Source organism: Cavia porcellus, unplaced genomic scaffold (assembly GCF_034190915.1).
Source record: "Cavia porcellus strain 051 isolate PalLab524CR breed Dunkin Hartley unplaced genomic scaffold, mCavPor4.1 scaffold_26, whole genome shotgun sequence".
NCBI lineage: Eukaryota > Metazoa > Chordata > Mammalia > Rodentia > Caviidae > Cavia > Cavia porcellus.
In genome coordinates this window covers 28,455,071-28,477,666 of record NW_026947509.1, presented here as the reverse complement: position 1 = coordinate 28,477,666, position 22,596 = coordinate 28,455,071, and the positions used below count along the sequence as shown (strand labels likewise).

The window sequence follows — 22,596 nt, the reverse complement described above, 5'->3', positions numbered from 1 at the left end:
ATTACCCAAGAGCTCTGCGGTCTCCACAGCAGCCTCTGATGGGGCAAAACCCAGCTCTTCTGCATTCACCTGAGCAGGCAGCTAGAGCTGTGGTACCCTCCAGGAACCCTCCAGGAGGGATGCCTCAGAATCGCTGGTCATCTCTGCAGACAGGATCCCCAGCCTCTGGGATGCACAGTCACTGCCTCCCTCCTTCCGTGCACCGTGATGGACGCTCCAACGTGCATTCCCACCTTTGCACTGGGCGATGCCAGCCAGTGGCTGCCCTTTCTGCATCTACATCCTCCCAGTGGGATATCTGTCTTTCTCAGAAGAGATCTGTGTTCACCTGGGCATTGGCTGGTGCATACTGAGTTCTTGTCTTTTACCCCAACAGGAACAAACAAGTTTATTACTTTTGTCACTATATACAGCGTATATGCAAAACCCCAAGGCAACCAGTATAGACACAGGCAATCTCAAAATGTCAGGGTCTGGGGCGAGATTCACTATCCCTTCCGTATATTCAAAGGGCCAGAAGTGGGCACAGTAGCCATCATAATATCCAGAATTCAATGTCTCACAAGCAGTGCCTGAGTTTATACCCCCAGTGGCAGAGATGTGTGGAGCACTACCCGAAACTCACTGTCCTCAGGCCAGCACTGGGTTTCTGTTTTCCTGGACTTGGGCCTCATCTTTTGCAAGGTGTGGGCCATCCAATGATGTCAGAGACACTGCAAAGACCCTGCGGGAAGCTCCAAGAGGCCTGGAGCCCTAACCTGGCTTCGAGGTGGTTTCTTGGGAACCTCGGATATTGGGCAGGGCAGGGGCACCAAGGCGAGGGCCAAGCACCTGCACCTGCAGTCACCATCCAGAGTGACACTATATCTGGACCCTTGCTCTGGTGGTGTGGCCTGCAGGGAAGGGGCAAGAGGAAAATGGTACACCCAGGAGGAGTATAAGCAGCAGGGGAGGGGCTGTGGAGAGGGGCAGATCAACAGGGCCAATTCAGCGCCAAGTGGACAATGCACCTAGGTTTGGACATAAACATGACCCCACCTGGGCTCCAATCTAAGGGCGGGAAGGCTGCAGAATTCTGGGGTACAAGAACCACTGGCTGGAGGCTGTGTCCAGTGCTTCAGGAGGCAGCACTTCAGCCTGGCAGGCACGTGGATAGGGAGTGGCTGCCTGGGAAAGCGAGAGGCAAATGGGCAAGAGTAAAAGGACTAGGCTTTGGGGTGGGACAGGAAACATGCCAGGCTGCCCACATGAAAATGGTGCAAAACTCCAGAACCCCCTTCGGGTGCCGACTGCCAGGCTCAGCCTGGACCCAAGACCTGTGCTCAGAAAGGGCCTGGTCCTTGTCACCATCACACCGTGGGGTGACCAGAAGGTCCCCCTGGCTACAGTGTATTTGCTTGTGCCCTGTGTCCACCCCACGCTGGGAATGGCGCTGGGTCAGAGGCTCCGATGTGCACTGTGGGGTGAGTTCACCACCACAGGGGCACGACACAGGAGAAAGCCTTTCCACAGCGAGGAGTGCCTGGCACAGTTCAGCAAAAAATGTCCTCTGTGAAATGGTGCCTCCCACCACGCCACTGGCTCTACCTGAGAGCCTCGGGATTTTAATTTAAAAAGCATTCACTTGTGAAAAATTCATTCCTATTGCAATAAATCTTAAGTAAAAAATCCTAAACTATTAAGGGAGAAGAGCAAATCTACACATTTAAAGATAGTATCCTGTCAGAATCCCCAGCAGCCCCTTTCGGTGGGGACAGGCCCTGCCAGGGAAGGCCTCTCCCTGCTGCTCCTCTGTGGCAGGGAGTGCTCAGCCTCAACAGAAACACCAAACCCAGGGCTGGCCTTCTGCTGGGCCAGGCACTTCAAATCCTTTCAGAACAGTCTCCTTGGTAAAATCCCATCCAATAGGAAGTGATGTGGGGGTGGACGGTGGTTGGGACACCCCGCCCCCCCCCATCTGCGTTCCAGCTCATGATTTTCCCAGAGCAAAGTCTTCAGGCACCCAGCTTTACTCACATCCAAAGCTACCCAGGCGCACACTTCATCCAGTCTGAGCAGCCCACAGCTGCTGCCCATGTGCATCTGCTCTCCAGAGTGGCATGCGCTGAGAACCCCACGCGGCCAGCCCTGGCAAAACCAGGGACTATGCCTTCTTCCCAGAAAGCAGAGGCCATATGCACCTCGGCCTTGGGATGCTCTGCTCCAAGCAGCCAGTCTGGAAACCCCTTCCGGGGGGACAGAGGGCAATCCAACCTGCTTGCTGGCCACCACATTGTTGAAAAAAGGGACAAATAGCTTTCCTCAGTCCTGCTGCACTGCAACCCCAAACCCCAAGTTAATGCCTCAAGGGCAACCATGCTGCACAGGATCCAGCTCCGGCCTGGTGGCGGGGCCACAACTCCAGGGTACGGTGGGGCACCTGGGTGACCTCTGGGGGGCCTGCTCTGCTTGGGGGGACTAAGAGACTCAGTGTAACCCCTGAGCAGCTCAAAGTTCTTGGTTAAATTTTAGTTACTATCAAATGTGATAGGACAGAAAGATACTTCAGGAAAAAGCAAAGGACTTTAATAGTGTTCTCCTATTTACACTAAACAATCACCTGTAATAAAGCAGACACAAAACTACACTGCAGCAAGTGCACTGAGTCCCCAGCCGGCAGGGTGCTGGGAATTCCATATTCAGAGTGCATGGCTTTATTTCAACCCTGGTTATTATTATATTATTTTTTCCAAGGGCTCTAAGTGTTTTTGTGAAACCAAATCACATGCTGTGCTGAAACAGGAGATGAGGGGTTCTCAACTTGCTCTTCGGGGTTTGAAGCTGGAGACAAGACACAAGTGTCTTCCTTCCTTTGCCCAGTGTACACAACAAAAAGCAGAAAACATGTAGCATACTTCTGCACAAATGTCACACATGTGTCAAGAGAACCACTCAAGGCCAGGCACAAATGTGTGCGACCCTGCCTGGCCAGGGCCCATGGGACGGTCTGCTCATGTGCCGGGCTGGGCTGTCTCCACTGGTTACTGCCCATCCAGCCTGGGCCATGGTGAGCAGCCAGCTCCTCAGGGCCACAGTCTAAGCGTCACCATAATTAAAGCTGCTCTCTCCTCTCACAAGCACGTCCAGGAGGTGCCGCAGTGCTGAGCTGCAGTCCCATCTACTGTGAAAGCAGTGCCCACTTAGCTTTGCACACCGATGCAGAAATCGCAGGGCCACTGGTTTCCAACTTGTAAGGAATGAAGGGGTAGAAGGGAGGATGACAGGAGTGCGAATGGATGCAGCCTCCTTCAGCATGCTCACAGCAGGGAGGCCTGACAAGCCTACTGCGAGATGACACCATCACCTCTGCACCGCATGGTACTGACGCCACACGTCATGGAGCTGCTGGACACTAGGAATATGCCCAGTACAACTAAGAAGCTGAACTTTAAGCTGCACCACATTTTAACTAATTTAAACGTAAACCATCACAGGTAGACAATAATTGCTGCCCTGGATGGCAGAACCCTACAGCAGAAACCCGTTTCATAGGCTCCCTTATTTATGGTTGAGTTCCTGGACAGTAACGCTGAACTTCAACTATCCTGTAAAACAGCTACTTTTGTTTTCTAATTGTTGGAAAGAAATGTGGCTTTCTCTGACCACCATCTTTGCTCAGGGCGAGGAGGACAGTGTGGTGGGCTTCTCTCTGGCCCCTGAGCTTGAGTCTTCTGTGAAGGACTCGCAGCATGTGAACTGTGGCTGAAATTCCTTTTGAATCAAACACAGTGTTCTACAATCTATGGCCACTTTACTTTTTTTGCAAGTCTTCCCCACTTTTTTTCTTTGTTCTAAGAGATTGCTTCAACAGGAAAAAAACCTTGAGAAAATCTTTACTATGATATGCCTGCATTCTACTGAACCACATGAAGCTAGATAGCGTGGGGAATGTGGGCGGACACGTGTGTGCGTGTGTGTGGTGTGTGTGTAGAAATGGGGCAGAGGTCCATGGAAAATGCTTTATTCTGGGAGTACAAGAACAGTGTATGACCAGGGCTGAGAGGGCCAGCCTGCGCCCACTGCCGCATCTTCTCCATGACTCCAGATGACTCCAATAGACTCCAAACTTTTTAAATACCAACTGCTTCCCGCCATTTCACTTCCACAGGGGAGACTGCCTCTGCTGGCCGTTTCTCATGCTGTGTGACTTCCAGGTCATCTGCCCCAGAGCAGACACATGATGCAGCTCGCAGGAAGGGCACTGCTCACTTCAGCCAGATCCACTTGTCGCCCACTTCGGCGTTGTACCCAGGGGCATACCTGCGACCTGGCAGCTGCGGGGAAGGTGGCACACATTAGAGACAGCACACGTGCACGGTCAGCAGTGACATGTACATCCCCTTAGTCACTCTGCAGCTTAGGTGTATGCCCGCTGTCTGAGCAGGTCCTCTTCCTGGCCTCAGAGATGGCAAGGGACAATCACAGGGCAAGGCAGCTGCCTGGCTCTGAGGCAGGAGGGTGGCACTAGAGGAGGAAGAGGACACCTGCAGACACTCATAGGCCAGGCCCAGACGTGCTGTGCCCTCACACACTGACTATCACGACTGAAAAGTGGACTCAGGAACAGGGCAATGGCTGGAAACAGCAGCTGAACCAGTGCGGTTGTGAGGCTTGACTCCCTGCCCTTCTCCCCACACTGCTCTGGCCCCTGCCAGGGCCCCTACTCAGGGATCCAGACCCCTCGGGGTGGCTTCAGGCACAAAAACGGGGTGGAAGTCAGGCAGTGACAGTGGCTTTCTGCAGAGACAGCCCTGTCAGCAGTGCTTGATTCTGGTGCGGTGAGTTACCATGGCTGTAAACAAAGGTGGAGAGGGGTTGGGCCCAGGCCCTTTGCACTGACCTACAGACAGCCCAGCCTTTGTTTAGTTCAAGACAGGTTCACAATGCATCACTAAGTCACCCAGGCCGGGCTTGAACTCATGATCCTTCTACCTTTGCCTCCCACAGGGCTGGGTGACGGACTGGGCCTGCACTTGGGCTCAGCACCATGTCTCTCATCAAGGTGCAGTATGCATGGGAAGGGAACCTGAGCTCACTCACACTCACATCGATATGACAAATGGTGCACCTGTACCCAATACATGCACATGCATCCGTGCACACACACACACAGCTTCCCAATCCCGCTCTCTGGAAGAACAGGCACTAAAACCATCTCTCAAGGTCACAACCCCCTCCAAAGGCAGCAGGTGACAGTGGCTGGCATGCCAGCTGTAGGTGTCCTCTGCAAGACCACACAAGGCCAGTGGCACAGATGACACACACCCTACCCAATGCACACAAATGCTGGCAGTGCCCAGGCCATCCTAAGCCAAAGAGTTCAGAGACAACAGTGGCCAACGCTCTGGCACCTCAGAGGCCTGCATCCCCTTGCCGTTCCTGGAAGGCCATAGTTGAGGCTGGCTGCGGGGAACCCCTGCTGGACCGGGCTGGCTCTGGCCTCTGGTCTAGGGTGCAACATGAATGATTGTTTTACCTGAGTGCCACGCCTGCTCTGGGACATGAAAGGGAAATGCCCAGCTTCAGCTGAGACTATGAAGGGGCAGCATCCCAGCCAGGATGTAGCAGGGAAAGAGCATGTGCTTGGGTTGGAAAGGAGCCCCAGGGTCCCCACCTGCTGTTCTGAAGAAGGCGCTGGCAGAGGTTGTGCTGGGAGAGCAGTGTGCCCTGTGCCATGCGAGTGGCAATGGACACCCGCCACGAGCCCTTGGGAACAGGAAGGCATGGTCTGCCCAGCAAGGTGGCCTGAGTCTGGCTGCACAGAGAACCATGAGGCAATAGGAAAACCTTGTCTGCAGCTGAGATGGAGGAAGGCGGCAGTTAGAACCAAGAGGCGCACATAGCAGCTGGCAGGATCGATGCCGTGGATGTGCCTCCAGGTCTGAGATAAATAGAGCAGGGCAGAGGGCTAAGAGGGAGATGGGCAGGCCCAGGAGGGGACAGGGAAGGTCTGGTGATGGCATGAGACACATGGGGCCTCAGGTCAGATGGTAGCCAAGAACTCGCCAGAGGAGGACAGGAGAGATGGTGGCAGGAGAGATCATGCCGGCAGGAGAGGCGGCCATTAATTAAAGGGGGACAGGTGGCACACAGTGCTTGAGCCAGGCAAAGGTACACAGATGTGACAGCCTCGCAAATAGGTTAAGGACCTTGCGATAAGAGGTTGGGCCCAAAGTCAATTGTAGGGTTCTACAAGAGTCAGGAAATGGACATGGTCATAGGTACAACGGCCAGACTGACCTGGAGCTGGGCTGGGGGTGCAGTGCCTCTTGAAGTTAGAAAGAAAGGAATCAGGCTCCCCAGGCTCAGAGGCAGCCAAGACCCACCGGAGGGTATGGGCTGTTTGAGCTCACTTGGTGTTGGCAGTAACATCCATGAAAGGACACTAACCCAGAGAGGGTCTGCTTTCTGTGAGGAGACAGGTGGGCACATTGGCCCACAGACCCAGGACAGAGGCACATCAAAGAGCAGGAGGCACACAGGACAGAGCAGGCCCTGGCCCTGGCCCCAGACTGCCAGAAAGGCAGGGCTGCTTGAGCGTCCAGCATCCAAGGGGCCCTCACAGTAGTCGGCCTCCTTTCACTAGGTGGACTGATCTGCACAACACTGCCATCCAAAGAACACAGCACTCGCAGCTCGAAGATCACTGGAAAGGTTTTGCATTTACCTACAACAGCCAGTGGGCAGCTGCCTGGAAATGCAAGAGGTCAGCATGCCCAGCGTTTTCAATTAAAGCTCTTGTTAAATGACAAACCCAGCCCAGGAGTGGCCACACAGCTGACACAGCAGGCCCTTCAGAGGACAGGCTGGACATGGCAGTGTGGCTGCTTTCACCTCTGCAAATGGAATTTTAAAGTAGGGCAAATAAAAACTAACAATATCAAACCTGCCGAGCCCAGCTAGTATTTACTAATTGCCTTGCCCACCCACGCTTTGGGCTGCACAAGTGGTGTTTAACTGGACTCCAAAATCCAGAGGCACTCAGGTCTTGGGGTCTCTTTTCAGTGCATGTGGGCCAACAGAGACCCATAAGAGGGTTTCCATTTGGACGATCTCACACTGAAAGAGTGAAAATCAGCTTATTCTGCATTATCGCTTCACACCAGCATCTGCTAATTTAAAATAATCTTCAACCTCCAAAACACAGCCCACTCTCACCACACAGAAAAGTGGGTAGGAGACGGCACGTTCAGTAAGTGCCTTTCTTGTAAGTGCATGCTGCCTACACCCCATGTGGCCCCGACATGCATCCTGACAAAGATGGGCACCTGACCCTGCGAGGGTAGGGATCTGCTGCAGGGGACATGATGGGAGCCTTCAAGAAGCACTGGGATCCCAGTTCTCCCGGCCTCTCCACTGCAGGCCTGGGATGTGTGGTGGAGGTGAGTACTTTCGGGAGGCTGTTTCCCCATATTTCCCATGAAAGATCAAACAGCCATTTGCTTATTAAATCGAGGGGTGGGGATAACAGATTACAAACCAAGCACAGATCACCAAGTGAGCTCGCCCTCCCTGGCCAGTGGAAGGCACAAGGCTCAGGCCAGGGAGGGACTGAGCCATGCAGTGAGGAGCCCACTGGCCAGTCAGGCCACAACCTGGGCTGGCCCAGCATCCTGTTCCCAGGAGCCCGGCCACGGGGTGGAGTTGTACCATAAGGGCGGCTCCATCATGGCTGGGGCTCACACCACTGTCAGGCCTGCTCTGGATCTGGATCTGCATCTTCCACTCCAGGCAGAGCAGACTGAGCTGCACTGTGTTCCCAGCATACACATTCGTGCACTGGAGGCTGCAAGAGCATCTCTGCTGCCCGTCTCTCCAACTGTGTGCAAAGCTGCACATCAGAGGCCACGTCTGATTTAAGCTAACATGGACAACAGCAAAGCAGTGGCATCCCCATCTGGCCTGCAATTTAGGGGATTCAAGGCGCCTAGTGTGGAGCTCCCCATTTCCTTCCCTCTACCCAATCCTTCCATGCACAATGCCTACAGGGAAGGAGGAGGGCAGAGGAGATGAGAGCCAGGCTGTCTTGGTAGGGACAAGGAAGGAGTGCATTCTGGATCCTTACCCTTTTGTGCATCCTGTGAACTTACAGCATGTTCTTTCTCATGACAAAGACCAAGTTGTTTGCTGAGGTCAAACAGCTCTAGTCTGTTCATGGGGCCAGAATCTGAGCATCATCCTCTGGTGGTCCTGCTTCCTCGACCCAACCATCTTGTCCCACCCCTCCCAGCCTGCAAGGGGCCTGTGCTATCAAGCCACACAGTTACTGGTGTCCCTGATATAGCACTTTGACGCCCTGCAGATTTATCTGCACAGGATAAACCTCCAGCAAAGGAACTGCTTGCTTAAGAAAAAACGATCAGCAAATGGAGCAGCAGGTGCTGACACAGCCACCAGAATGGGCTTAACTTAATCATGTGCAAGCTCTGGTTCAAATCACCACGCTGTGCTCAGCGCGTGGGCTGACTCAGGCCTTCGGCACCCCCTCAGGGTCTAACCCAGCTCTCTGCCCTTCCTGCCCCTGCAGGGGAAAGGGCGAGCTGGCTGCAGCACAAACCTCAATGCTATGCTGCCTGTGAATAAGGTGTGGCTGGCAGCATCCTGGTCCACATAACAGCAGAGTCCAACCCCAATGCAAAGGCATTCCTGGAAAGACATCACTGACCAGCAGCCGCAGGAAACACAGGATAGGAATGTGGCATGGATCTGCTCACCTGGGGATTATTGAGTGCCCATGGTGCCGGGTCCTGTGCTGGGCAACAGGGAGACTTGGGGATAGGACGGCTCACACAGCACCAGCCAGGAACTTCTGAGGGCGGACGAGGTGATGCCACTGAGCTGGTAACTCAATTTACAGGCAGGAGCTGACATCTCCACACCACAGGTCAGGCTGTATCTGGGCCACGAGGGCCAAGGCAGCATACTGAGTTTATACCACACAACTCAGACCCAGGAACCAATCGGGTAAGGGAAAAACATCCGTGTACCTTCTCCTGGAGGAGACTGAATGCCTCCTACACCAGGAGCACAGAGCTTTCAGCGCTCTGAGACATGAATGAAAGTCAGCCCCACCTTCCCTAGTTCTAGGATACACATGGAAAACACACAGGTTGGAATGTGGGCAGAGCCCAGAGCAGCAAGGAGTGGGGGCGGGGGGATATATTATACCTCACCAGCATGGAGGGATGCAGCCTACAAGGACAGACAGACTTTGTGGGGGAAGGACAACAGAGGACAGTGAAGAGAGAGGAGGAGGGGAGCAGCACAGCAGACAGCGTGACACACAGCCTGGGCGTGGCAGCTGCAGCCCACTGCAGCCCTGCACTTCACAACCCCAGGCCTGGAAAATTTCCCAAGCCACATGTTGGACTCTGGTTGCCCTGAACTCCCTGCCCCTAGTGCTCAGGTACAGCCCAGGGCCCAACTACCTGGGACCCACCAGACCAAACTACGCTTGGGCAACCTCAGCAGCTTCTCCCTACTGGTGAGAACAGATCCTCCCCACATGCACTCTGAAAGTACTCACATTTGACGCCGGTAAAGGTGGTGACGTAGGTCAAGATGGCTAGTGTATGGGGCATACAGTGAAGGGGGAGAGGGACCTAGGCACATAAAGCTGCAGAAATCACACAAGAGCCCACTGTGTAGCAGGGGTAAAGCTGCACATGGCTGGGAGGGCTTGCATGAGCTCACCTAGAGCTGTGCAACCTTAGGGGTCCACTGGCCTCATGGCACACATGCACACTGAGAGACATCCCAGCTCACACACCAGCACTTGGCATATGGTCCCTAAAGAAAGGTGACTCTGAACTCATGAAAAGCTGAAACTTATGTCTCCACGGGCTTAACACTGATGCGCAAGTAGCTTCACTGCCTGCCAGGAAAATCCTAACACTTGTCACAGAAATAGAACAAGATCTCTCATTCAAAACCATAAAATTCACAAAGTACTGCAACCAGCAAAACATTTCCTAACATGTGAAAGAGAAAAATGTGACCACAATGTGTGTGGGGGGGGATATCATGCTGACTCAGGAAAGGCAAAGGTGATGAACTAGGAAACGTTAGAGTGGCTACTACAGAAACACTCAGTGTATCTGAGGAACAAGAGAAAGATGCTGGCAACAAGTGGAGAACTAGACAGCACTAAGAGAACCAAGCAGTTTCTGGAGTTAACGGGGATTCCTGGGTGAGCTGGGTGTGGAGGCCACACACATGTGCTGGCCAGGGAGCCCTGGGCCAGCCCATGCCCAGGCCATGCTCTTCCATGACAGCCTGCTGCCACTGACAGGACCAGGAAGGGGCCCAGCTGCAGCAACAGCCCCCCTCCTTGGCCAGTGTCCTGGAATGGGCCCGCCCATCTCTGTCACCCTGGGTCCTGAGCACCAAGGCTCCCTTCCCTCTCAGGTGCCTCCCCTGACCCTTCCCAGGGTGTCCCCCTGAAGAGAAGCTCTTCAGTATCTCATCCCCTGGGCTCTGTTTCGTGGACGACACAAACTAATAACAGCACAGAAAATATCAGTTACTATGGATAGCACTAGAGAAAGCACCCAAAAAAAGATGCCCAAAGAAAAAGACCCAAAGCCAACAGCCTCAAGGAGCTGTGAAGAGCACCCATCTAACACAGGCACACATGGAGGAAAGACAGAAACAAATCTGAAGCAATGATAACTAAACATTTTCCAATGCTCTGAGAGCTGTAACCTTCAGCTCACAACACTCAAAAATCCCACATAAGGTAAAGACAAAACCACACAGAGGCATATCATAATTAAATCAGTAAAACTGATGGTAAAGAAGCCCAGAGAAAATCTATAAAGCAGCCCAAGATGAAGAGGCTCCACAGGTACCAGGAACAATGACACAAGCAACTGCAGACTTGTCATCAGAAACAGACCTGACGCCTCAGTGGGAGGAGAGCCTGCTGCCCAGAACCCTCTATCACCTAACGGTGACACCTAGCAAAGCACCTAGCGGAGTAAGGCTGCAAGGACGCGCATTTTTTCCAGACAAACATAAGCTAATAGAAGCCATTGACTGGGAAAAAACAAACAAGTTATATCATGTACAGGTACAAATTCTCTATGATGAATGTGATCTATATCTATCTACATATAAAATGCACCAATAAAATCTGATTAAAAGTAAAAATATTACATATATGTAATCATTAGAAACAAAAAGACATCACTGTCATCAGCCCTGTGCTAGAAGAACCACAATTAAAGAAGTTAATCAGCCAGAAGGAAAATGCTTCAGGGTGAAACCTGGCTGGAGAGGAGCAAAGTGCATCAGAGATAGAGCTGCGGCAGGGGTGAGGCTCTGTAGACAACTGGCCTCACATCAGAGATGGGAGCAGGGCCAGGGATGAGTCTCTGCAGCATAGTGCTGGCCTCACTTGTGCAAGGCCCTGGCTCTACTGCCTCTGCTTGAAGGAAAGAATAGCTAGTAAATCCATCAGAAAATACAACAGGACGGTGAAAACAGCCCCCAAAGCTAGCTAGCCTCACCGCAATGTGGGCAGAAGAGGAGTCACAGCCAGGGGAGCAACATCCACCTGAGAAGGCCCCTCAGCAGGAGCTCCCCAGGCACAGGCTTACAAAGACGGCGACCTTCGGCTCTTCACAGCCTACCTGCTACTCACACAGGATTAGACTGCTCAAGCCAGCGCCAGGAGAAGCAACACTGCTGTTCAGTGGAAAATCACAGGTAGAAAGGAACATACTCATCTCAGTGAGTGCGAGCAGCTTGATGGCAGACACATCCACAGCAAAGGCCACTCAGGAAAAAGGCAAGCAAACCCTTCCAGGCCTCCAGCTGACCCTGGCATGCCTGCTTTCCTCCACTAGATGCTCTGCAACCTGACGTGAGGCGTCTCCTGGGCCAGCTCTGCCTCCATGTCATGTCACTGAGTCCTGTCCTGTACCACAAAGGGTGTCCTGTTGCCTGTTTCGTCCCAGGGCTCTCCCGTCTGGCCTCCATCTACAAGCGATGCCTGACCCCCAAGGTCACCTGTGTGGCCACTCACGTGCATGGATTGCCTGCTACAACCTCTCACACATCCGACCATGTGAATGAACACTGTGTCTATTCAGAAAGGAGGTGCTAAGCAACATGACTGATCTCTCTACTATCAAGTCCTACTATACTGTGTGAGTAACAGTTGAACCAAATCATAGCTCTTGGTGTGCTGACTTGGAAATAATGTAGCATCTTTGCTCCCCTCAGTCTTAGGCTGCCCTTTGGTTTTACTGAATCCCCTCCGGTCTCAGGCACACTTGCCAGATGCTATCTGGGCTTCCAGATGTGAGGTTTTCTGAGTTGGGCTAGGTCGTCCATGACCCACTCTGACTGCCTCTGCCATCTCTTCCAGCCCCTTTATGGCATCTCAGCATGCTGTGCTTGGGGAACGGTCACATCAGTGATACTCATGATTTTTACTAAAAGAGTTTTCCGGGAGAACATGTTACACAGCATCATATACAAATCCCAGCACCAAATCTTTTGTTGTATTACTGTGAGGAGATGAATTTAAAGGGGGGAAAAAAAAAAAAAAGAAATGACAAGTCCAGCTAAAGTCAGTGGGTCTGTTTCACTCCACTGGGGCAGGAAATGGCCCCATTCCGTATGACGGACTTGCTCTCTCAGGTACTCTGAGAATCTGCAAACTACTACACAGTTCTAGGGTAATTTGGGGACTCCAATTTCCAACTTGTATTTTCCATTATTGCATATAAATGCTAATGAACTCTAAAAACTTTTCATTAATTTTAAGGAATACTGTAGAAATTATTAAAGTCACTTCTTTGATATACAATTTCCCCAAGTTTCCAGTATTATGCAACATAAATGAAACAAAATGGAAGTTAGTTTTCAACAAAGCCTTTTCATTTTATGGTTTTATTAAAAACCATCTTTCTGAAAATAAATACCTTCTATTTAATACATAAACACTATCCTATTTACAAAAACACCCATGCTTAGCTGTGATATGCACTGCAATGGACAGTACATATTACAATCTGGGCTTCGTCCCCCTTAACTTTTACTAGCTTTGAAGAGAAGAAACGCTCCTAGTCTAGTGCTGTTTAAATACTCAAAAACAATATGCTTTCTAAATATTATACAGTAAGATAATTCCTGCACAAAAAGCAGCACTTCTGGATCTGCACACCACTGCCCGTAGGCCATTCCCTCCGGGCTCTATATCCACAGACCACAGCCAGCAGCCGTGTACTATTGCCACACCTGGAAAAAGTTCTTCATCTCTGCTAATCTTCCACACACAGCATTATAAACACCTGGAACATACAGATTGATGCCAGCGTCAGAGGCAAGGGTCCCCCAGGGTGCACACGCAGCACGTATGCAGGCAAACTGTCCCTCCTTCCCTAACTAGCGTGGAGTACAGTGAAGGCAGAGCACGTCTACTTTCAGCCCAAAGACAGCTTACATCTTAACATAACTATATATGAGACAGAGTTGTAAGTAAGGTCTCAATACCAGGAGGAAGTGCAATCAAGTCAAGTCTGTCTTCTTCAGATGTTTAGATAAACTCATCTAGTGATTTTCCCACTTACTGTAAGTTTTTCTTTATTAAAGAGAACTTCATAAAGGCAAGATAATAGAGCTACCATATTAAAGTTATTAAAAACACATTTATGGTACAGCAGAACTTGATACTGAAAATGAAAACAACCTGAGACAGTAAAGAAATTAAAGCAGTAGAAAAGCGAAGATTCTGTCATCCTGGGGACAATAAGGGCAGTGACTTCTTGCTCAGTACACAGCAGGTGCTCAAGTCAGCTGTCAGTCACCACAGCACAGCAGAGCAGCGCCCTGACTAGCCCCAGTTTCTGCGCAGGTCACACTCAACCAAGACACCCCCACCCCCACCCCGCAATCCCTGGTCCAACAGACCTGACCAAGTCTCTCTCGTCACCGGTCAGCATCTGAGATGGAGGTGCTGCCTTTGTGGGTTCCTGGGTCACAAGCTGGCTACTCCCTGCACTTGGGTAACGTCCGCTTTCCTTGCTTCCTTGTCTCTGAAGTGAGCACCCTGACCACAGACTTGTCACGCCAGGGTGACTCCACTGTCTGATCTCCACCCTGACGTGCCCAGGTAAGCCCCACTTACTGACCCTTGACCTGCTGGGGGAGAGGGAGCCCGCTAAGGCATGGCTGTACTATTGTTCCTTTTAGGGAGTGGGGTGATACAGTGTTTTGCTCCCAAACAGCAATCTCAGCAGCACTCTCTTTGCAAGGGCAAAATTTAATTACCTTTTATGAAAAGCAGTTGTGTAGGAGTCTGAAAAGAAAAGCCTGCTATTCTATTAAAATGAAGCTGAAAGGCTCATGAAACATCAGGGTACGATGAATTGGTGAGTCGCTGGAGTCGATGTGGGTGAGCCATGAGGAGTTGTGTCTGTTACTGGCTCTGATGCTTCTTAAAACCCAGGACTTGTGTTTCTGGTCTAAACTGTAAGAAATACACTCTCCTCCAGTGTGAAAGCTGGACTAATATCTCCTCCCTGCACACACTGTCCCACACAGCGGGACTCCGCTCATGGACATGCTCTGCTGGGCAATCCTTCAGGGTTCCCACAGATCACCAGCAGACAGAGCTGAATACAGGCCCCTGCAATATCCATGACAGGCATGCCTGCCCTTAAAGTAAAGCTCTTATGCACATCTGCTGTTACAAAGAGCCACTTCTTATCCCTGAACACCTCATGCCCCAGGCCGCCCCACTGCCACTTTCCGGTCACCTCTCCATCCTCCACTTCTCTTCCCCATGCATTTACTTCCTGAGGGAAGAGAAGTTGTGGAGGGCTTCCTGAGGGCTGAGGTTGTGGAGGCCTCCTCAGCCCTCCCACTCGACCTTTTCCTTGCACCGACACGTTAGTTTGCGTTCTAAAAGTCCAAGACACTCTGCATGGCAGTGTATGACTACAACCCCAGCACTGTGGGAGGCGATGGTAGGAGGATCCCACATTAAAGCCCAGTCCGGGCTACTTGGCACCTTAAGGAGACTCTTTCTCAAGGTAAACAAAAAGGGCTACGATGAAGCTTGAGAAGGCCTTGGGTTCAATTCCCAGTACCATGGGGGCAGGCAGGCGGTAATAAAAGTCTAAGAGGTGCCAAGGAAAGGCACATGGCTCTGGTAAAGGGTCTCCCAGGGCAGAGAGAGGTCACAGCCCAGATCTGCATCCCCCATCAAGACCATGGAAACACTCTCTGACCTCTCTGCATTGACCCATGGTCACACCCAAGGCACAGTGGTCCTGTCAGCACATTACCCACTCCCCTGCAGAGCTCAAGAGTCTTCCCTGCAGCCCACAGTGACAGACCTTAAGTGGCTCCCCACTGACCTGCCTCTCACCACTGCAGGCACAGCCCTTCCTGCCAGTAACTCCACTAGCCTGCGTATACTTATCAGGCACTCCTCTCAGGATGCCAGCTCCCACAAAGCAGGTCCTCCCCTCACCTCCTGCCTAAGCACAGCCTGCTGCTGAGTGACAGTGAATGGTCAGGTGGGGAGATGACCAGGTCTGGAGGGAGCCCTATGATGTGAGCTTGCTGGTGAGGACTGGAGGCTGTGACTTCTGATACCTAGAGCTCCTAAGATGCTGACTCCTGGACAGCACTCCGAGTATTAAAAAATGCAAGAATACCCTCATAATCTAGGCTTCCCTTCTATGCCTGAGGCTGGAAACTGAATGTATTCTCCATCCTCAGGGAATATCCCTTGGCACACACCTACGGAGACAGAAGACACAGAATGTCCCCCTCAGAGGGGTATTCCTATACAGAAGGAACCTGCACCCAAAACAGCCCTCAGAGCACAAGGGGAAATGGAGGGGCCAGTTGGCTCACAAGGCTCTGATAAGAAGAAGTCTAGAACCTTGGCCAGACGCATCTTGCACTCTGCTGAAGTCTCAGACTCATAATGAAATCCTAGATGAAACCATGGGCTACTGAAGCCACAGCTGCTGCAGGCACTTTCTAAGAGTTACTGGGAGCCAGGACAGGTAGTCCTCCCATGGACCGGAAGTGCAAATTAACACTGCCTCCAGAGTCTGAATGGTATGAGTAGCCATGGTCCCACAAGTCCCAGGTGCTTGGGAACCCAGGCAAGGTGGCCAGAGTCAGGTGATGATGCAGGATACCCAGCTGAATGGAATATTTGGGACACCCTCCCAGCAGGACTGGGCCTCTCAGATACAGTTTCACTAAGGGCTCAGGGATGAGGCCCACACAGCAAGAGCTGGGGATGCGGTTTCCAAAACAGTGAAGAAACAAGCCACTAAGAAGCCAGGCACTGCCATATATTGTAAGGTGAAGTCAACCGTACTTACAAAATTAAAGAGAAGTGGTAAAAACTAAAGTAAGGAACAGGATCCTAACAAGAAGATTCAGAAAGCACTGGTATGAATGAGGAAAAAGAAATTCAAAGCCAGACCAGTCTGCTGCAACACCAAACCCCAAGGACAGAAAAGCCAGAACCATCTAAAAAAGAAAGAGATCATAAGACTGGATTAAAACAAGGGTCACAGCCCTTTTCCTTTTCCCAGGAATCCACACTGCATCTCTAACTCCCAGCCACAATTAACCAACAAGTGCATACGGCACAAATGCAGTGCAGAAAGGACGAGGTGCAACACAAAGAAGCCAGCCAGTCTCCTCAGTGCCCACCCAGCACAAGGCACATGCATACTGAGTACCTCCGAAGTTACCAGTCACGTTTCTGGTACTGCCCTATCTGCCTAATGTTAATTAGTACTATCTACAGACACCGTGTACGTGGTGGGAGGAGTCGGGCCAAAACACTTGCACTGTCAGCTTTAAAAACACACCAACAAACAAAACTCTCTAGCACAGAGAAACTGCACCCAGGGAGTCCGTGTTCAAGGGCCCCTGCCCTCAAGAGCACGCTCCCTCTGTGTGGGAGCCCAGACTTCTCTCCTGAACCGTGCCCGCTGCTGCTAGCTCCCAGGACTGCACCTCTGGCCTGCCCACCTGCACGGCCACTCAATGCCCAGCCTGGCAGCCACACACAAGTAAATAAACAGCCTTGTTCAGACCCAGCTTTCCCTCAGACAAGAGGCAGATTTTGATTTTCCGTAGTCACTCATCTTTTTTAACATACATGAAACAAAACCCAAACTCTTTTCTAAAAAGTTCTATTCTTCTTAGATCTTTATTTACAATTTCTTCTTGTAACATGTAATTCTCCAAAACAGTATTTAATTTGCTTAGCAATTTAAATTTCACAGCGATTCTCACTAAACCTCAGAACCCAAACTCTGACCCAACTAAAAGCAATTTACCAGCCTGTCCTCTCCTGGTGGCCTCTAAGGTGAGGGCTATGGGGATGCTGGCCATGCTCTGCACAGCATGCTCTCCCATCTGAAGGCTCTGCTCCCGTGCCCAGGCCCCTCCCCTCTCTGCCAGGCCTAACCACTCCACCAGGCCTCAGGATGCAGGGACAGAAGGGAACCTTAGGAGCTGCCTTTCATGACAGCTGCCATCACACTACATCATTAGCACTGGATTTTAAGTTGTTTCCAAGAGAATCAAAAGAAATGGGAGAAATACATTTTATACTTAGGATTTTAGGTTTTAATACGTTTAGTGTTTAATGTGTTTTAAAGCAGTGGGTACTGTTTTCCCTCAAAGCTGGACAGAACTGTGGCTAGCACCACCTGCTTGTTCAATGATCACATGCCTCAAAGAAGCCCACTGTTTCTGATGGTGCCCTTGGGACAGGGGTGGGATGAGGAGAGCCCACTTCCTGCTTACAGGGACAAGCAGGCCCTCTGCAGTGCAGGCTGGAGGAGAGATACAGATGGAGGCCTCTAAGCAGGGCACATGGGCAGCTGATTGTCTGCCAGGGGCCATCACAAGGCCAGGCATCATGTCATGCCATGCGCCCAAGAAGAAGGTGGGCTCCTGCTTGCAGACCACAGCTGGACATAAACCCTGCTGCTGGCTGGGCCTGCTGCTCAGAGCCATGAACCTGCAGGAAGCTGGGTGTGGATCCACACAGGACACCACTCGCTCATCCCACCCCTACAAGGCCACTCCAGAAGGAAACTGGGAGACAATCTTTGCTGTGACTTTTACAGGAAGTCATGGCTTTCATCAAGGCCCGATGTGGACTGTATGAGAATTCTCTGTTATCATCACAGTTTTTCTAGAAATCGAAAATTGCTCTAAAAATTGAAGTTCCTTTCCAAATATGCTCAGAAATATAAAAAATTAGAGTTCCCCAATCATGTATTAAAATTTTAACATTTCTAAATATTTACTCATAATTAAAACCATAGCCCAATACCATAATACTCTGTAATGCTCATAAATTAAAGAGCAGCCAAAGCCACAAAAACACAGTAACGATGAAAAGTGCTGGATGACCTCCGGCGAAACTGAGAGAGTGGCTAAGCTGCCCAGCTCTTAAGGACTAGGCGTGCAGACCCTCTCCCCTCCAGGACAACCAGTGCATGGGCAGCACTGAGATGGCCCTGTACAAGGCACCAGCAGAGGACACAGCAGCAAGTGCAAGTGTGCCGAGGACAGCAGCCCCTCCCAAGGCCTCTCTTGCCCCTTTCATCATCAGCAGCAGACAGCAAGATGCTGAGCAGAGCTCTGAGCAATGAAGCATTGTGCAGACAAGAGCCACGGTTCAAAGTTGCATGAAAAATGGGCTCTTGAGGAGGACAGGCTGGAAATCATCAGACTGCACAGCACTTAGGCACAGCCCATCATCCCGATCACTGAACGGATTCTGGGGATCTGTCTGAGCTTCAGCACCTGCCCAGCACAGTGCAGCACATCATGAGTAACGAACACTATGCAAGGCCTCGAGTCACCTTCACAACAGACAACCACATCAGAACAACCACAACAGAACAAAAAATCGACTACAAAGCATACCAGGATTCAGTGACCAAAATGAAAAGGGGTAGGAGAACCAGACAATATAGAAGAACACAGAAATACAGAGCCGAGCTTGGGGAGCAAAAAGGACCTGGTGAGGTCCAACACAGGACTGACTGAAGCCCGAGTGGACCGAGCGACATCACTGTGGGGATCAGCCCAAAGGCAGTGTGCATGAGCCTGTACAGACCACATGTGTGCACGCTTACAAACTCAGGTGCACAGACACACGAGGGGAGTGGTGGCGAGTCTCTGGCATGCCTGTTATTGTGTTTAAGACCAAGGATGTTAATGTAGAGTTGTTTTTTCTGAACTAAAACCTCAGTACTCAGGGTTAATTGCAGTGCTGGTACTTCATAATAAATGAGTGGGTTTTGAGCTGGTTGGACCCTCAGTCTCCTCAAGGTCCATCATCACTGCATTAGATGGTGCTCAAAATCATGTCAGAAACCTCCTTTCAAGTGAAAAATGAACCCTGCCAGAGAAATAAGAAATACTATCTTCAAAAGAAGATAGCAACCTAATCATCAGAAACATGAAAACCAGAAGCACAAAATACTGAAATTAGGAATGCTGCAAGGAAAAACTGGCACTTTAGAGTCCCATATTTAAGGCAAGCATTCTCTGAGAATTTGGTCCAAAGCCACTCAGCAGAACTAGTAAGACTTATGTCTCCCTGGGGGGCAGAGGGTGGCAGCAAACAGGAAGCTGGTCACGCACCAGGTATTAACCCAGTAAGGAAATACACTGAGGGAGGTGCCAGGTCACCCATGCTCCAGATGGGTAGGGATCAGACCCTAGCATGAAGCCTGTAGTGTGACACAGGGACCAGAAACGGTCAGGTAAACTTGTAGATTTCAACACAGAGAGGACTGAGTAAACACAGATATACAGGAATACACAGGAACCTGTAATCCCTCATGACATGAACACACCCATGAACAAAAGGAGGGTAAGTGCAAAGGATGAAGAAGGGATGGTAGAATTAAAAGAATTAAACTTTGGCAAACAGTAGTAATAACTGACGTGCTTAAGAAAAATCAACAGATGCTACAGCTGTAGGGTGAAAATGTGATGAGAATACTTTCATATGGTCTCAAGGACTTTCCTCAAAATGTTTAACAATTATAAAAAGTGAGGACGTAACTTCATTACAAAGATAATAATCAAGTGATCAAAAGCAGTGCTGAGACAAATGGGAGTCATACAGTACCTAATAAGATGCATCAAGTTCTACACACACACACACACACACACACACACACACACTCATGAGAAAACAGTAAGCTAAGCCAAACTAAGAGACATTCATTGCCCGGTTATCTTCAAAGGTGTTGACATAGGTCCAAGGAGCAACCTGGATACCAAGAGACTAGAGTCAGAACCCTGAAATGCAGTCTGTCACTTTGAGCTCCACAGCATGTCAGAGGGACCAGAGGCTGATCCCTGGCCTGGGGACTGGGTGGCAGCAATGTGTGCAAACGCTCCTTTGCTAATGTGACAGCTAGATGGTAGTGTGTGCAGGAAAACGCCTCTGTTTGGAAGGACACGCTCACGCAGAGGGCCTCATACTGACTGACTGGCTGACTCATCAGAGCACGCTCCTGGGCCCCAGCCTGGAGTGTTGAATCCAGAGCACAGGCCATGTCCCCTTTCAATGATGACTCTTAACACTTAGGTCTCACCTCTCTGAATTTTTGGAAGAGCCGGTCAGTCTGGAAAGCTCCGACTGTGATTTCTGGGAGATAGACAGGGATAGTTGTAAAATTCAGCACTTTCAATTTATCCTGTACCCTGAAAGACAAGATACGCAAGGGTCACACAAAACTGTCAAAGTAAATATAACAGAGTGCCACGTCTGACTTTTTAAAATGGCTACATAAAAAATTTACACACTAAGACAAACACTGCTCATTCCCAAGCATCCATCTCAAAAACACAAGCTCAGTAAAAGATGTGGGGGGCCTGTGTGCGTGGCCACGCAGAACCAAGGAGAGTCCAGCCCAAGCTGGTGCCCTCTGATGGTGGTCTTCTAGAAACAAGGACACTACAAACATGAAGGCACCAATCTGTGCTTAACACACAGGGGCAGAGGAAGAAAAGTCTGTCCATGATCAGCTATGTCACAGTGCTAAACGCATGGGGCGTGCACTGGAAATATGCAAAATTCCCACCCACCTGAGGAAAGAGGTGGCAGCACTGGTACCACACCTGCACCCTGCCACTGTGCTGGGGAGCAACAGCCCCTGTGGAGCCTGGACCCTGGGGTGGCTGACACCACCACCCATGCCAGGTCTGAGGCTTCATCGTTTTGGCACCAATAAATTTAACTTAGGGACATTTCTCCTTACCTTACTACTTAATTTTGTTGAATGCTAGAATATTTATACACTGCCATAATTTGTTCATGTTAAATTTAATCTGAATATAACCATTACATGTGATAAAAAACATTTTTTAAGCTTTTAGAAAAAAAGCATGAAAAAAAAGTATCCTTTTTTATGGGCTCAAAACAAAGAAAATATCTTCCACAACCACTTTCCCACCCATGAGTTAGAAAGGCAGTGGCGTTTCCTATTCATGAAGGTTCCGAGGGAGGCTGTCTTTGCCTGGCCCCAGCCACGCGTCATGCAAAGCCTAAGCCTCCCCCAGCCCAGCCTGGTCCCCAGGGCCAGACAGGCTGGGGAGGAAGGCGAGGCAGGTCATGCTGCCAGACAGCACACAGCACAGAGGGCTGCAGCGGGTGGAGCTATAACCTGCACACAGAAAGAAAGGACTGCTTTCTCACTGTCATCAGTTTTACCTGCCAAAAAGATACTCTAGTATTTATAAAAACTCAAACAAGCAAATTCTGAAGTTTGTAAAGGGCATGCAGTGGCTATATTTTGTCTGATTTTTTTTTGCTGCTACAAACACAATGCAGGCATCTGATAAAATTCTACATGGTACCAAAATGAAGTCTTCGGCACTACTCTCCCAGCTCCGTGAGAGTTCCAGCAGAAGTGATGGCAGCTTTGCTACGCGGTATTTGAAGAATACTCCACACACGTTTCGGTGATATGTATACACAGTTTCTTTACTAGTAATGCAAACAATTATTCTATACTGTTACTACACAACTTTTGAAGGGATCTAATTAAAAAGTTCAGTTGAAAGTGAAGTTGATGTTTTAAATGTTAGTAAGTGTCAAGGTGGCTGGGGGATGGCTTGGCTTGCTCTAAAGCTGAAAATCCTAAGAAAATGCTAGAAAATGTGGAAGGACTCACTGGCTTGTATGAGAATATACAGAGCAACAGTGCCACCTAGGTGAGTTCGGTGGAATTACAATCAACAATCTAGAATTCTCTTTGAACGCATAGGCTTCACAGTACTTTCAAAGACTGAAGAAGGAAAGGTGCTGTCACTCCTGTACAACATCTTTAAACTCATCTCAGTGTATCAGTAAGGTGCCTGGGTGAGAAGAGGATGAAGAGCTTAGGTACAGCTTGAGGAAACCCCAGGTCTGGTCTGTAATAAACTAGATACATTCTGGATTGAATATAAACAAGGAACAAAGACGCCAGGAGGCTGTTTATGACTCAGGAAGCAGAGGGCAGTGAAAGAAAACATTATGTTCAC

At 50.2% G+C, this 22,596-nt stretch overlaps 1 protein-coding gene across 2 annotated transcripts in view; it reads right to left on the bottom strand.

The window, feature by feature from the left end:
* Nucleotides 1-3,984: 3,984 nt before the first annotated feature.
* The window catches only part of Ndufa10 (NADH:ubiquinone oxidoreductase subunit A10), a 38,574-nt gene continuing 19,962 nt past the window's right edge, over nt 3,985-22,596 (bottom strand). Inside the window, exons 9-10 of one of the 2 annotated variants that reach the window (XM_003474568.5) lie at nt 20,664-20,772; nt 3,985-4,313 (exon numbers count right to left, since the gene is read on the bottom strand). In XM_003474568.5, the coding sequence (XP_003474616.1) occupies nt 4,245-4,313; nt 20,664-20,772 (178 nt within the window). In that variant the 3' untranslated portion in view covers nt 3,985-4,244. The remainder of the gene's footprint in view (nt 4,314-20,663; nt 20,773-22,596) is intronic. The other variant, XM_013157639.3, reaches the window with a different exon arrangement.